The 16161-nt window shown below is 44.9% G+C and overlaps 1 protein-coding gene across 1 annotated transcript; it reads left to right on the top strand.

Annotated features, from left to right (window-relative positions):
* Positions 1–170: 170 nt before the first annotated feature.
* TERB2 (telomere repeat binding bouquet formation protein 2) lies at positions 171–15266 on the top strand. The gene is made up of 7 exons (XM_073363191.2): positions 171–290; positions 6089–6170; positions 9254–9399; positions 10968–11029; positions 12072–12157; positions 13189–13280; positions 14821–15266. Exons 1-7 carry the CDS (start codon positions 227–229, stop codon positions 14964–14966), a joined length of 678 nt encoding a protein of 225 aa, XP_073219292.1. The 5' UTR covers positions 171–226; the 3' UTR covers positions 14967–15266.
* The last annotated feature ends 895 nt before the right edge of the window (positions 15267–16161 follow it).

Here is a 16161-nt window from a genome sequence, read left to right as displayed (position 1 = left end):
CGTGCGGGGTGAGCGTGTCTGTGGTCAAGGCGCGTTACGGACTCTTCGCAGCCCCAGGCGGGGCGATGGGCGGGGCAATTGTTCAGGCCCCTCCCCCTACAGCCCGGAGACAGCGGTGGGCGGGGCAGTGCTCCGGGCTCCTCCTCCTCCTCGCTGTCCCGGCGCTGCCCGCCAAGCCGCGGGCTGGGAGCTCGAGCTGAGGCGCTGCCTGGGCCCGGGCGTCGGGATGTTTCGGGGCCGCAGCGCCTGGTTCTCGCAGAGCGTCAGCCGGGAGCTCCGCGATTTGTGGGGTGCGGGGGCCCCGAGCGGCCAGTGGCACGCCCCGCTGAGGGGCCCAGCCGGAGAGGGGGCAGTGGCGTGGCACGCCCCGCTGAGGGGGTGCTGGCGGGGGGGGGGGGAGAGTCAGTGGCACGCCCCGCTGAGGGGGTGCTGGCGGGGGGGGGGGGAGAGTCAGTGGCACGCCCCGCTGAGGGGGTGCTGGCGGGGGGGGGGAGAGTCAGTGGCACGCCCCGCTGAGGGGGTGCTGGCGGGGGGGGGAGAGTCAGTGGCACGCCCCGCTGAGGGGGTGCTGGCGGGGGGGGGGAGAGTCAGTGGCACGCCCCGCTGAGGGGGTGCTGGCGGGGGGGGGAGAGTCAGTGGCACGCCCCGCTGAGGGGGTGCTGGCGGGGGGGGGGAGAGTCAGTGGCACGCCCCGCTGAGGGGGTGCTGGCGCGGGGGGGGGGAGAGTCAGTGGCACGCCCCGCTGAGGGGGTGCTGGCGGGGGGGGGGGAGAGTCAGTGGCACGCCCCGCTGAGGGGGTGCTGGCGCGGGGGGGGGGAGAGTCAGTGGCACGCCCCGCTGAGGGGGTGCTGGCGGGGGGGGGGGAGAGTCAGTGGCACGCCCCGCTGAGGGGGTGCTGGCGGGGGGGGGGAGAGTCAGTGGCACGCCCCGCTGAGGGGGTGCTGGCGGGGGGGGAGAGTCAGTGGCACGCCCCGCTGAGGGGGTGCTGGCGGGGGGGGAGGAGAGTCAGTGGCACGCCCCGCTGAGGGGGTGCTGGCGGGGGGGGAGGAGAGTCAGTGGCACGCCCCGCTGAGGGGGTGCTGGCGGGGGGGGGGAGAGTCAGTGGCACGCCCCGCTGAGGGGGTGCTGGCGGGGGGGGAGAGTCAGTGGCACGCCCCGCTGAGGGGGTGCTGGCGGGGGGGGGAGAATCAGTGGCACGCCCCGCTGAGGGGGTGCTGGCGGGGGGGGAGAATCAGTGGCACGCCCCGCTGAGGGGGTGCTGGCGCGGGGGGGGGGGAGAGTCAGTGGCACGCCCCGCTGAGGGGGTGCTGGCGCGGGGGGGGGGGAGAGTCAGTGGCACGCCCCGCTGAGGGGGTGCTGGCGGGGGGGGGGGGGAGAGTCAGTGGCACGCCCCGCTGAGGGGGTGCTGGCGGGGGGGGAGGAGAGTCAGTGGCACGCCCCGCTGAGGGGGTGCTGGCGGGGGGGGAGAGTCAGTGGCACGCCCCGCTGAGGGGGTGCTGGCGGGGGGGGGAGAGTCAGTGGCACGCCCCGCTGAGGGGGTGCTGGCGGGGGGGGGAGAATCAGTGGCACGCCCCGCTGAGGGGGTGCTGGCGGGGGGGGGGAGGAGAGTCAGTGGCACGCCCCGCTGAGGGGGTGCTGGCGGGGGGGGGAGAGTCAGTGGCACGCCCCGCTGAGGGGGTGCTGGCGGGGGGGGGGAGAGTCAGTGGCACGCCCCGCTGAGGGGGTGCTGGCGGGGGGGGGGAGAGTCAATGGCACGCCCCGCTGAGGGTGGAGACAGGTCCTGGGGAGGGGAGTCAGTGGCACGCCCCGCTGAGGGTGACTTGAGGGGCTGGGCCGGCTCCCCGCACCCTGCTTTCGGGGGCTGTGCGGGCAGGAGTGCTCCGGGGTTGTGCTCCCGGGGGTGCTCCGGGGAGTGCTCCGGGGAGTGCTCCCGGGGGTGACTGGGTCTTTGAGCTGGGGGCACTGGGCAGGTGCCCGCTGCCAGAGCAGCCTCCCCTCCCCCAGCTGGGCTCCAGCCATTGCCAGGGCTGAGTGAGCAGCAACGAGCATCTGGCTGGGGTCACCCACCAAGTTGCTGCAGCGCCACATGATCGCTCTGCCCCCGGGGGGAGCCGCCTTCCTTCCCCAGGGCAGCCCGCTATCCGGCCCCTCTGTGTGGCTCGGGTGGAGTAAAGGGATGCTGAGGCCGGCCCCTGGCGAGAGGTCCCAGCTGACAGCCCAAGCCCTGCATGGGGCAGCGGGTGGGAAGCATCTCCCCCAGAGCTGCATCACAAGGGCTGTTCCCAGCTGCAGGCATGGCCCTGTGGGCACGGTCACAGCCTGTGTGAGGGTGTCTCATACTTAGCACATGGCCAGCTGGTGATAACACTCGCTAGCGGCTGCGTGTCCCTGTGCGCCCAGTTGCTGCACCCCAGAACTTCTGTACGGTAGTGCTTTGAGACCATCAGAGCTCACTGGGGACCAGGCTGACTGGCTCCTGGCACAGCCCACTACAATGGGTAGGAAAATCAGCTGAAATCATGGGTCACTTCAGTCTAACTGACACCTTCATGGACTCTAAGGGCAGAAGGGACCATTGTCATCATCTACTGTAACTTCCTGTGTAACACAGGCCAGAGAACCTCCCCAAAATAATTCCTTGAGCCACCTCTCTTAGAAAAACATCTACCACAGCCTTTGGTAAATTGTTCTAGTGGTTAATTACTCTCACTGTTAAAAATTTACACCTTATTTCCAGTCTAGACATGACCTGCTGCCAGTACTAAAACATCTTTGGCATTTCTAAATATTAAAGATGGCAATATTCTAACTCAAGGTGTTGCATTCAACACAGGAGAGTTCTGTATTAGACCTTGTCTTGACAGATAAAATGGAACAGATCACAGAACTAAAAATTAATGGGGGCTTAGGTATTCATGATCGTAACTTGATCATATTTATAATGTGAAAACAGAATAAAGTCCAAACCACTAATACACACACACAGAGGCTGATTTCACAATCTGAAAACAGTTATGAGCCAAATCAGCTGTGAGGAAGAATTTAATAGAATAATATGAATAATAATTGGGAATTGTTTAAGAACACTTTATTAGATGCCCAAAAGGCCACAATCAAGGAAGAATGCCAAGTCGGTTAAAAAAGAGACCTGGTTTAGAGGGGAAGTGAAGACCACTATAAAAAATATAACAAATGGAAGAAAGGGAAAGTTGACAGTAATAATTATAAATCAGAAGCTAGGAATTGTAGAAAATTGATAAGGGAAGCAAAGGGACACCAGGAGAACTCTATGACCAACAGAGTTAATGTAATTAAGAAAGAGTTTTTTAAGTGCACTAGGAACAAAAAGGCTCCAAACAATGGTACTAGTCCAATACTAGATGGAAACAGTATAATTATCAATAATGATGCAGAAAAAGCAGAAGTGTTCAACAAATACCTGTTCTGTATTGGGGAAAAGACAGATAATGTCATATCATATGATTGCTCTTTTTCCATTCCATTAGTATTGGAGGAGGATGTTAAATAACAGCTAAGGTTAGACATTTTAGAATTAGCAGGTCCGGTTAAATTGCATCCAAGACTTTTAACTGAGCTGGATGAGGAGCTCACTGGACCGTTAATATTGATTTTCAATAAGTCTTGAAAGACTTAAGTTCCAGAAGACTGGAAGACAGCTGATATGCCAATTTTAAAAGGGTAAATGAGATGACTTGGGGATAATTATAGGTCTGTCAGGCTGACACTGAGGCTGGGCAATATAATGGAGTGGCTGATACAGACTTCACTTAATAAAGAATTAAAAGAGAGTAACATAATTAATACCAATCAACATATGTTTATGAAAAATAGAACCTATCAAACTGAGTTGATTTTTTTATGAGATTACAAGGTTAGTTGAAAAAGGAGTTGATGTATATACTTAGACTTCAGTAAAGCATTTGACTTGGTAACACATGACATTTGATTAAAAAACTATAATGATATAAAATTAACAAGGCACAGATTAACTGCATTAAAAACTAGCTAAATGATAGGTCTCAAAATATAATGGTAAACAGGAAATCATCATTGAGTGGGTTTGTCTCTAGTTCTGAGGGGATCTTTCTTGGCCCTTTGCTATTTAACATTTTTATCAGTGACCAGGAAGAAAACACAAAATCCTCGCTGATAAAGTTTGCAAATGAAACAATGTGAAGGAGTGGTAAAGAAGGAAGAGGACAGGTCACTGATATAGAGCGAGCTGGATCGCTTGGTAATCTGGGCACAGCCAAACAATATGCATTTTAATACAGCTCCAAGTAAATGTATATTGTCACAGTTTCAGGATAACTGTGCCTATATTCCCCCCTATCTCCATAGTCTACTCCAGGAATGATCAGACAGGTCTCCAGTCATTAACTATCTCTGGATAGAGACCCTTGTCCCACTCCTTTCTGACTGGGATTTTAAAGCTGCACAGCTGCCTTACACTGTTAGCTCCCCAGCAAGTCAGTCTGCCTAACAGCCAGCATCTGTCCATTGGTTTCTCTCAGAGGGCGATGGACAGTGAGTGTATTGCCAGCATTTAAAATTACCCCACAGCTTTTTCTAAGCAAGCATCTTTATTCTTAAGGTAAAAGCATTACAGAGAAAACATAAAATAAATGTGCATGCTAAAAGCTTATCACCCATCAGTCTTTTGGGGCCCTAGTAGGCCAAAGTCCCAGCCTGCAAGGGTGGCCCCCACTTCCCGGGCCAGAAGGTCCTGTCCGTTTGCTGGATCAGGTTTTTATACCAAAAGCCTCCTCTTTGTTTAAATCTCTGGAAAACACAGTTTGAAGCAGTATTTGCAAACACCTCTGGAGGTGATGCTTCTCTGGAGTTGTTTACAATTCCCAGGGTAATCACCTTCCACTGTTTTTATTTCCTCGATGAGCTGTGGTAACCCTTCTCCATGGACTAGAACACAGTCATACATAAACCATTCATAAATTGAATACAATGGTTCCCAAAGATACTGCATGGGATTGCAATATCTGGCACATTCACATCTAGGAAGAAAGAATGGAGGCCCTACTTACAGAATGGGGGATTTGATCTTGGCAAGAAGTGACTGTGAAAAAGATTGGGAGGTTGTGATGGATAATGATAATCAGCTGAACATGAATTTCCAGTGTGATGCTGTAGCCAAAATGCTAATGCAGTCCTTGGATGCATAAATTGTGGAATTTGCAGTAGTACAGAGGTTATTTTACCTCTTATTTGGCACTGTGAAATCACTGCTGGAATACTTTGTCCAGTTCAGGATTCCACAGTTCAAGAAGGATATTGATAAATCAGATTTCAGAGTAGCAGCCGTGTTAGTCTGTATTCGCAAAAAGAAAAGGAGTACTTGTGGCACCTTAGAGACTAACCAGTTTATCTGAGCATAAGGTTTCGTGAGCTACACGAAAGCTTATGCTCAAATAAATTGGTTAGTCTCTGAGGTGCCACAAGTACTCCTTTTCTTTTTGATAAATCAGAGAGGATTCAGAGAAGAGCCAAGAGAATGATTAAAGGATTTGAATATGTGGTTTATAGTGATTGATAGACTCTAGGAGCTCAATCAATTAAGCTTAACAAAGATGGCTAAGGCATAACTTGATTACAGTCTAAGTACCTCCATGGGGAACAAATATTGAAAAGATATTAAATATTTAATAAATCAATCTAGCAGAGAAAGTTACTGTGATAAATGAAGGGGGGGGGAGCTCCCTTTTATGAACACCCAGCCAGTTAACTATAAAATCCCTGTTAGTAGCTCTTCTCTACTTAACCTGTAAAGGGTTAAAAAGGGTTAAAAAGTCCATAGGTAAAAGGAAAGGAGTAGGCACCTGGCCTGTGTTATGCAGGAGGTCAGACTAGATTATTATAATGATCCCTCTGGGCTTCAAATCTAAACATCTATGACTGGGGGTGAACTGTCAGGTAAAAAGCAGAAGTTCATATTTTGTTCCTTAGGACTGGAGACACTGACCTCCACAAATAAAGGTGTTTTGAACATACTGGGGTTAATAATCCTAAACCAAGAGTGCCATATGCGCTCAATGTGACCATTTTTCTGCAGTGGCTGAAGGAGGAGTGATTTCAACTCATCATGGTGCTGATTACCTGTTCAGCAGTGATGCTTCACACCTTGATACACAGAGGTACACTTTGTAGGTTTGACTCTTCATAGAATCATAGAATATCAGGGTTGGAAGGGACCCCAGAAGGTCATCTAGTCCAACCCCCTGCTCAAAGCAGGACCAATTCCCAGTTAAATCATCCCAGCCAGGGCTTTGTCAAGCCTGACCTTAAAAACCTCTAAGGAAGGAGATTCTACCACCTCCCTAGGTAACGCATTCCAGTGTTTCACCACCCTCTTAGTGAAAAAGTTTTTCCTAATATCCAATCTAAACCTCTTGTAGCTGTTTGGCTGTGTTCTTGTCTGTGGAGTGTTTTTAGATATGCCCTGACCCTAATCACCCCTCCCCTGCTTCTCTGAAAGTGCCTTCAGCTAACAAAATTCTCCTTCCTTTTTCTGTTTTTGTTATGAGAATTCTCTTACCATAGTTTTGGAAATATTGTGCATCCATTAGAGCTCTGTGTATATTATGTATTGTATACATCTAACCTCTGGGTTTTTCAGCTGCACAATTAATTATATACAAAACATAATGCAATACAAAATTAACAACATTAACAATTGTGTTAAATAATCTCAATATTTAATGGCAGTAACTTAAACACAGATGGAATTTTTAAAAGTGCCCGACTATTCCCATTGAAGTACTTCAAAGGGGGCAGTGTTAGGCTAATGGGGGGGAGGGATAGCTCAGTGGTTTGAGAATTGGCCTGCTAAACCTAGCATTGTGAGTTCAATCCTTGAGGGGGCCATTTAGGGATGTGGGGCAAAAATTGGGGATTGGTCCTGCTTTGAGCAGGGGGTTGGACTAGATGACCTCCTGAGGTCCCTTCCAACCCTGATATTCTATGGTAATGCTGAGAATTTCTGAAAATCACAACCACAATAAACTGTAGGTAAGATGTCTTGGACAAAATACATAAGTCTCCTAGCAAACCACTTTGGCCTTCCCTATATGCAAAAGTTGTACAGCTTTAACTAGTTAAAGTGACACAACTTAAAAGGTGCTTATACTGCATAGCTTATTCCTGTAAGGTAAGGGGAATAAGCTATACCAGTAGAAGGCACCTATATATCAGTATAACTGCATTCATAGTATGGGTTGTATTTGTATGGCTATTTTGGTTTTTATATATATATAATATCACCCCTAATCAAAATAGTTTATGCTGGTACAAAAATGTATGTGTAGACCTGGCCTTTGTTAGTAAAAATGAAAACACAAAAAAGGAAAGTAGTTTAGTTTTCCAAACCAGCGTCAATTCTATAGTTAAATTAAATTTTTTCTGCTGTTATACTCTCCCAGCTGGTTTTGTGATAGTTATCTAACAACCTCAAATCCCAGTGTTGCTGACTTCTTCACTGAGGCATAAGGAAGTAATCAAAACAAGAGACATGGAAAATTCAGCCTTTATAAGCAAGGTGGGAGGAAAAAAAAATCAATACTTGCCAAATGGAAAACGGCCAAATCGCTAGGGAAAGAAATTTTACTTTCAGTCTGCTAAATTATTACAAACAAAGGAAAGGAAATATAGAAAACAAAAGAGGGCTTGACAGTGAGTTTTTTTAAAAGGAGAGCTGCAAAGCTTAAAATGAAGAAAAGACTGTAAAAGATCCACAATCAGGAGGTGAATATTTGTATAAATGAGTGGTTCTCAACCTATTTATCATTGTGAGCTGTAGGTTGAGAACCACAGTACAGTACCCCAAACTCCCCAGTCCCCTATGCCTAGTGCTCTTGCAGGCTGCTAGACACTTATCTTCCCCCCTCTGCCAGAGCTGGGTGGTGAATTTTGAATTTATTTTAGCACACAGCTGGGCTACAGCTGTGTGCTAATTGGGCCGCAGGTGGGCCATGGATTGAGAACTGCTGGTATAGATTAAATGTCAACTAAATACATTTTACAGATGACACACCCAGGGAATTGTCAATGTTCTGTTAACTTTAGCCAGGTGCACCACATTCTCCTATTAATCAGGCTAACAGGGGAATTCAGCATGTTATTACCAACATTTTCCCCTTTCTGCTTAGTTTTTATGACATCACTGGCTTCAGTTCTGAAGTAACACCCCGTTGTGTACTGTGATGAGACTACTACTGCCACAGAAGCCTTTGGAGCATGGTGCTGGCCAACAGGTCACCAAACATTAAGTGCAGGTTTTCGTCAATACTTTGTGGGTTTGAAACAGTGTAAAGATATTCACTTCTGTTCAAAGGGCTTGAACCATTTCTTTAACTGTTTGCACAGCCATGTCATTTAGTATATAAAAAGACATATTTACCTGATCTATGGGGCTCTGCTTCTTTGCTTCAGTGTGTTGGTGAGGCTGATGTGGCCTCCTTTTCCTTACTAGCCACACACCATAAAGCAACTATATTATTTTCTTTATCAAACTCAAACTCACTTTAATTCTTTAATTTCATAAGTATCCCTACATCTTTGCAGGCATTTACCAGTCAAGTTATGAGTGAAGGATTTGTTTTTCCCACAACAGCTGATAACACTGTAACCCTCTGACAGAGCTATGCCAATTATTACCTGTCTGGCATAGTTATATGTAGTTCTGCTTGCATCAACTGTCACAGGGAAAATGCACAACCCTGAAGTCAAGACTTGACAGATAGTGAAAGAGCAAATGCTTTTCATATAATTTGTTTCAAAATAAAAATGTATCTGTAATATCAGTTTCCATGCACTGTATATTTAATTAATGATTTTGGATATAAAACGTGCTCTATATTTTTTGTGAAAGCTTTATATTAACTTTTGAAATATTAATATTTACAACAATTGAAACAATTTAAAAGTAGGTCAATTGCATGACAGTGTTCTTATTCTTATTTATTATTTGACTTATCATAGTGCAAAGCAACCCCAGTTGCAGACTAGGATCCCATTGTGCTCAGCACCGTACACAAACAGAATAAAAAGACAGTCTCTGCACTAAAGAGCTTACAATCCCTTTAAACTCATTAGTCACTGTAACTTTTACTGTGTCCAGCCTTGGTACACTCTAGGGTTAAATTGATCATTCAAATAATTATGATTTGGTTTTTTTCACATTTCTTTTTTTATAAAAGCTTTTTCTGTTTTTTCCGTCTAGAATACACCAGAGCCTAGATTATATAGAGGGTAAAGCTACAGTTTTTCATTCTTGTTATCTCTCTGCAAATGCAAGTGCCAGCTCTGAAATGAAACAGACAGTGGCTTTGGGTCACTTCATCCTTCCTCCTGCCTGTGTGCAAGAAGGTTAGGAAAAATATAGAGCATTTACCATACAGTTTACTCATTGTTTTAAAACCGAGACTGTTGGTGATGTTGAGCATACATGGTCAAATTACAGAGACCTCAGTCTGAGTGTTCTGGGGGAGAAGGGGCATAGGGAGTGTCCCAGGACAGGAGGTGTCCACCATTCTGCAGTGTAGGTAGATCTGAATCTACTGCTGTTGGTGGTGCTTACCCCTCTACTAGGTGCAGGTCTAGGTTGGCAGTATGAGTGAGATCTTGCCCATGGAGGAGCAGATGCTAGCCCTGTTGTACAGCTGTAGCAAATGCTGCTGCTCCATGAGCTGCCCCTAGTCAGGGCATATGCCATTACACAGGTATCGCCTTGCTAATATGTTTGGCCATTTGTTACCTCGCAGATGAATGGATTGGAGTCATCTATGCTGTGAGTTTGGGATCATGCAGTTTCTGGTATCTTGACAGTTGATGTGGGGCTGGGCAAAAAGCTCTTCCCTTCCTTTCTCCCCATTTCTCTCCCCTCTTCCCCCCCCCTTCCCCGGCAGCCTGCTACTCTCCACAAACCTGATTGGCTGGGGGGTTATGCCATTCCAATACCCCCTTTTTCTCTCCTCCCTGCTACTCTTCAGAAACCTGGCACGCAGAGCAGAGTGCCACTCCAAAACAAGGACACAGAATTAACTTTGACCCCTGGGAGTCCAAAAGATTAAAAACAGGAAGAATAGGGATGGCATATTGTGTATCAAAATTAGGAATTAATATGTCTAAAAGAATATCCAATTGTGTAGCTGTCATGACAGCTGGACTAGTGGCGATAATGCTAGTGTTAAACTGGATCTGGAGTGTGCACCCAGCAGTGGCAGTCATTTTTTCGGACTCAATATCAAGCCTTATGGCCATAAGAAAGGATGCCTCCATATGTAGAAGTCATCTAATCAATTAAGGGGAGAATATAAATCCCTAGGTATTTAGGAATTATAGCTGGTGATGGCTATGGACTAGCCAGTCAAGTCTGCTTTGTCATGAAAAAGAAAAAAAAGAGAGACCCCCTGGGAGGGTTTGAGTGAATGAGAAGATGGGGGACCAACATGGGAAGATTCAGAGAGGAAACAGAGGAATAAGCCAGGAGCAGGAACCCTGAGCTATGGGAGAAAGGGAGCTGTTTGAAGTGGAACCAGCTGCTTGTAAAAGGGGAGTCTTATAAGTGCTCATCCTGGATCTGACAGAACAGCTAAGCCCATGTGACAGGACCCATTATTTTGAGCTCATGCCGCACACCAGCCTCAGAGAGCACGGACAGGGTGGACTCCAAAGGGGGGACAGATGGCATTGGCATGGGGCAGAGTCTCTGCATGTCTAGCCAGGAGTGGGAGGCCTGTTTTGCTGTTTGCTGTGTGGGGGGCAAAGGAGTCTGTGTAACCACTTCTAGAGATCCTTACCTAGGTACCAATCAGTGGTCATTACAGTTTAGTTTCACGCTTGGTTAAAGATCATCTCTGCTAGCTGACTGATTTTTGCTGGACAGATACCACTGTGTAATACTTTTGACATTAATTTATTTTTATTCACTACAGAAATTAGAAGAAAACTTGGTAGTTTTATATGGGAGCAGATGAATGATTCCCTGATGGAACGGGTAAGGTTGTACTAAATGCACATCGGGGTGAAATCCTGTCCCATTGAAATCAATGGCAAAACTTTGCCTGACTTCAGTGGAGGCAGGATTTCATCCTAGGGCTTCAGGTCAAACAGTGGATCAAATGGTTTTTTTTGATGACTGAATTGTGATAATCAAGATGTCTACTACTGCCTTTGGCCTACTGTATATCCCCCTTCTACTGCATCGTGTCCAGGGAGCAACCATTCAGAACTTGCAGAAAATGGAGTTGCAGAGGGATTCACTACCATCACCACAAAGCAATGTCCATATTCTTAACAATAATGAAATGGATTGAGAAAAGCCAACAATGATATAAAGCACTCAGTCCACAGAAGCAGGTTAGAAAGCTTTTGTGCTTTCTCTGGTTACTGCTGGCTGGGCTGGATGGCTTAATGTAGTCCTTTGTACTACTATGCCAAAAATGTGGGTTCAGATCTCTTGCTCCCCAGGCAAATTACTGCTGTGCAAGAATCTCCTCCTGCCAGAGGCTAAGATTTCTGGACAACATGATCAACACAAGCTGCCTTATATTGCAAAGTTTGATTTTAGTGTTAAAATCCTAAGCAGTAAAAGCTTAGCCCAGGCCTTTCACTGTCCTGTGTCTGCAGCTGAGATAAATGGGACTGGACTTGGTAACAGTTCCAAAGTAAATTCTAGATAGGAAGTAAGGGCTGTAGATGGCAGTTACAGTAAAGGAATCCCACAGCGTGTGATTATTTCCCCCTTGAGATGAACCCCAGTCCACTTTTCAGGGCAAGGTTAAACTGTTTTGTTTCCACTTCAATTTTGGTGTTTGTGTGATTTTTAAAGTTTGTTTTGTGTGTGTGTGTGTGTGTGTGCATGTGTGCACGTACATACTGGGGCATATTGCCCTCTTGTAAAATTTTCATTTGATAGTGCCTATCAGTGTCAGAAAATTGAAAATGATAGTTATCAGAGGAACTTTCATTTGCTTCCTTATCAAGTCAGAAGGGGCTGTATGCACAATTTTAATCAAAATGTATATTGACATCTACAGCTTGATGAATTAACACCAGTTGAAATAAAGACTAGCATAAAAGAGGATGAGCAAAGAATAAAGGGCAAAAAAGACCTGGATGGAAGGTATTTTCTTTATTTCCATGTTAGGATTGCATAGGTCCTGAAGTTTGGGCACATGAGCATATTACACAAGGGTGGCCTAACTTACTGATCTTCTGAGCTGCATACGATAATCTTCAGAAGTTCGAGAGCTGGTTGCACCTGCTCAGGGCTTCTGCCCTGCGGCAGAAGGGTGGGGCATGGGGCTTCAGCCCTGTGGGAGGTGCCTGCCAGTGCTCAGGGCTTCAGCAAGAGCCGGGCTGAAGCCCTGAGCCACGGCAGGAGCCTCCTTCGGGGCTGAAGCCCCTAACCTCACCACCCTGCCACAAAGAATCCCTGAGCTCCCCCTCCCAGTCTGGTAGGTGGAGAATGGGGAGGCATGGGGGGCTCTGTGAGCCACACTTTAGCTGTAAAAGAGCAGCATGTGGCTCGCAAGCCGCAGTTTGGCCACACCTGGTATAACATATCAATTGATCGATAACTCTGAATCCTAGTGAGTACAGTGTAAATCTCAACCATAATTATTTTGCTGTTGATCATTTTAGCAGAAACATCCAACTAATGTATTTATCCCAGGATCCAAAACTGTAGTCCCCTTGTTCTCAACTGTGCCCTGCCTAGTTGCCAAAACCTTCAACTTCCTCTCCTGTCAAATTCTGCACTGTGGTTATATGTTCAATACAAAAATCTGCAGTGCAATAAAAATTGAAGATGGAAGGCCAGACTGAAATAAAATGAATGTGATATCAAAATAAATAAGATAATGGATTCTGTACCCATTGTATTATTTATTTCCATATTTAATTCAATAAAAACCTTCATTTGTGAATTTAGCAGAGGTTGCTGCAGAATTTCCATCTTGCCACACTGGACTTCTTCAGAAATGAGGAGATCTTGCTGTGGAATTTAGGTCCTTAGCCTTGACTATAGATAGGCAGGGAAGGGAAAATTTGAAATTCCCACGAATAGCCGAATCCAGTAACACAGCCATTCCTGAAAGCAAGCTTTAAAAAGTAAATGAAAGAAGCAAAAATAACACTTTTTTTTCTCTACAGCAGTAAAGAAAAAATAGTATCAAAAACACCAGTGGGAGGGAAACCTGCATACTGTCCACTTCAGGATTATCCAGTGAACAACATGGTGACAGGTAAAGATTAATATAGGTGAACTTTCAGCCAAATGGAACAAATGCAAACAATGTTATGGGTGATACTGATGAAGACTGGCCCATTCTATGCTTGATTCTATGTTCATGCTTGATTTCTTTATAATGCAGACAGAAAATCATGCAGTGTATCTTTTCTGTGCAAATTCTATACAATCAATATTCATGCAATTCTGCATCTATTTCTAGTGAGATGTCCTTCTCACCACGTGAACTTCTAACAGTTGGGTTCAACAAAGGGTATAGTTTTTCACTGAAATTGATTTGATATTTGTTTTTGATGAATCCAGGTTGTCCCCAATTTATCACTTTAATTTCTCTAGGTGTTTGCAAGTATCAAAAGTGATGGTGTATTAACATTTCTAGCAGTTTATCAGATGTTGCATCAAAGTTAAAATGACTGTCTAGTAACTCCCTGGATCCATCATTTCCCCTCCTAAAAACAGGTGCTGTATTTGCCATTTTTTTGACCCTTTGGGAGCTCACCTGTGCTTCTGATACTCCATCTAGTTTCATGAGCACTTTAGGATGTGTGTCACTAGATGCTGATGATAAGAAAAAGTTTACATTATCTAGGTATCCTTCTAGAGGATGTGTCATGGCTACCCCTTTTCTTAGTTGATCATTATGAGAGGTTCCTGAATCTGTAAGTGCAGTATGGGGTTCTATTACAATATTTTTCATGTCTTAATTATTTTCAGTATAATTCACCTACTGTGAAATTCATCCCTGTGCAGAGGGCCAACCTTATGGGCAACTTAAATTCTATTTTGAAGGCTTAAGCAGGACTAAAGTGATACGTAGGCTTGGTCCTGTCTTTTCTGCACAGAAATGAATTTCTATCCTAGTAGACAAGTTCATTCCCTTACTACACTAAACCTATGTCTACGTTGTCCAACAGTTTGGCCTATGGGGGTATGAATAGCAGTGCATACCAGTGCTGCACTGCAGCACTCCTGTGTGAATGCTGCAGTTGCAAACTAAAAGGTTCCTAGCTTGCATTAATGTAGTACTCTTCAAACAAGACTACGTTAATGCATAGGAACCATTTAGTGTGCACTCAATGGGGTAGAGAGAAGGATTGTCCAAGGACATCACTCCCAGTATAAAGGTTCTTTCTCTCCAGTTTGCATCAGTGAAAAAGCCTTTCTTTAACTTGTGTGCATACTATAAATGATTTAATAACATTTGCAACCCTGTGCTTGCTTTCCCTGGGGAAATGATGGCAGAGTTTCAGGAGCTGCATGTATTTCTCAACAAAGTGCTCTTCTCTGAAATACATTATATAATATTTGATGTAATCTCACTGAAAATAGTAATAAAGTACCAGGCATTTCTGTGTTTGTGATACTGTGTCTGTGATTCTCCCCCATGCCATATCAACAGTGTTTTTAATTTTGTGGATATTCATTCCACACTCCAGAAAGTCCAATAAAAAAGACTGGCCCAGGTGCTGTAGTTTCTGTGGTGTTTATATTTTATATATATATATATATATATTTTTTTTTTTTCCACTTTGTAGGTTATGTCTCTTCTAGTGAGATGAAGAAATACCTTGGGGAACTAAATGACTTCATTCCTGGCACTTCAGGTTACTCTGTATATTGGATTAAAAATGAAATGGACATTTTCTCTGATGTGAAAAATAAATTGAAAAGGAAACTATAAATGACATTTAAATTGTTTGTATCAAAAACATAACTTGGCTTTGCTAAAACATTGCTAAATATACGTATGCCCGTTTAATAACATCCCATCTTTAGCGTTGTATATATCCGTGTTCTCTCTCTTTGTGTTGGTTGCTGGTTACTTTAAATAGCACTGTCATGGTACTTACAGGTTTTTTTAGTTCAGTGACTGGAGGACTGAATTCTGAGTTGAATTTCTTTGTATTATTTTGGCCCAGGCTAACTTATTATATTGACTACAACTGTGTGTGCCTTATAATTTTTTGGATATTCATTATATTTTAACAACTGGTTACATTTGCTGTAAACAGCTTCAACTACTTAAAAATTTGTTTCATATTAAAATTACATATAAGCTTTCATCAAATAATTGCAAGATGTTTGGAATTTTTAGGGTAACAGACTTTGATTTCAGTATGACTTCTTGAGCAGAGATTTTATTCTCACATGGTTGCATGCAAAACACTCCTCAGGGTGATTCTGGCTGTTAGTAAAGCAGGTGTTAGTAAAAGTAAAGTAACAGTATAATTAGGCAGTCCAAAGAAGAATTTGAAGAGCAACTAGCAAAAGACTCAGAAACTAACAGCAATTTTTTTTAAGTACATCAGAAGCAGAAAGCCTGCCAACCAATCGGTGAAGTCGCTGGATGATTGAGATGCTAAAGGAGCACTCAGGGAAGACAAGGCCATTACAGAGAAGTTAAATGAATTCTTTGCATTGGTCTGCAGAGGATGAAGGACATTCCTACACCTGAGCCATTCTTTTTAGGTGATTCATCTGAGGAACTGTCCCAGATTGAGGTGTCAGTAGAGGAGGTTTTGGAACAAATAGATAAATTAAACAGTAATAAGTTACTATCACTTAAATCAGCTTCTGTACCAGATGACTGGAGGATAGCTAATGTGATGCCAATTTTTAAAAATGGCTCCAGAGGCAATTCTGGCAAATACAGGCCAGTAAGCCTGACTGTGATACCAGACAAATTTGTTGAAACTTTAGTAAAGAACAGAATTAGCGACACATAGATGAACATTATTTGTTGGGGAAGAGTCAATATGGCTTTTGTAAAGGGAAATCGTGCCTCACCACTATATTAGAATTCTTGAAGGGGATCAACAAACGTGGACAAGGGTGATCCGGTGGATATTGTGTACTTGGACTTTCAGAAAGTCGTT

Source organism: Lepidochelys kempii, chromosome 10 (genome assembly GCF_965140285.1).
Source record: "Lepidochelys kempii isolate rLepKem1 chromosome 10, rLepKem1.hap1, whole genome shotgun sequence".
Taxonomy (NCBI): Eukaryota; Metazoa; Chordata; order Testudines; family Cheloniidae; genus Lepidochelys; species Lepidochelys kempii.
The sequence above is the reverse complement of the archived record's forward strand: the minus strand, read 5'-3'. Positions and strand labels throughout refer to the sequence as shown.

Bases quoted from the DNA above. Each gene is read 5' to 3' on its own strand.
- TERB2 (XM_073363191.2), top strand. From the start codon at position 227: ATGTTTCGGGGCCGCAGCGCCTGGTTCTCGCAGAGCGTCAGCCGGGAG. The intron at 291-6,088 runs GTGCGGGGGCCC...ATTTTTCTGCAG, and splicing joins GGAGCTCCGCGATTTGTGGG to TGGCTGAAGGAGGAGTGATT. The intron at 13,281-14,820 runs GTAAAGATTAAT...TCCACTTTGTAG, and splicing joins AGTGAACAACATGGTGACAG to GTTATGTCTCTTCTAGTGAG.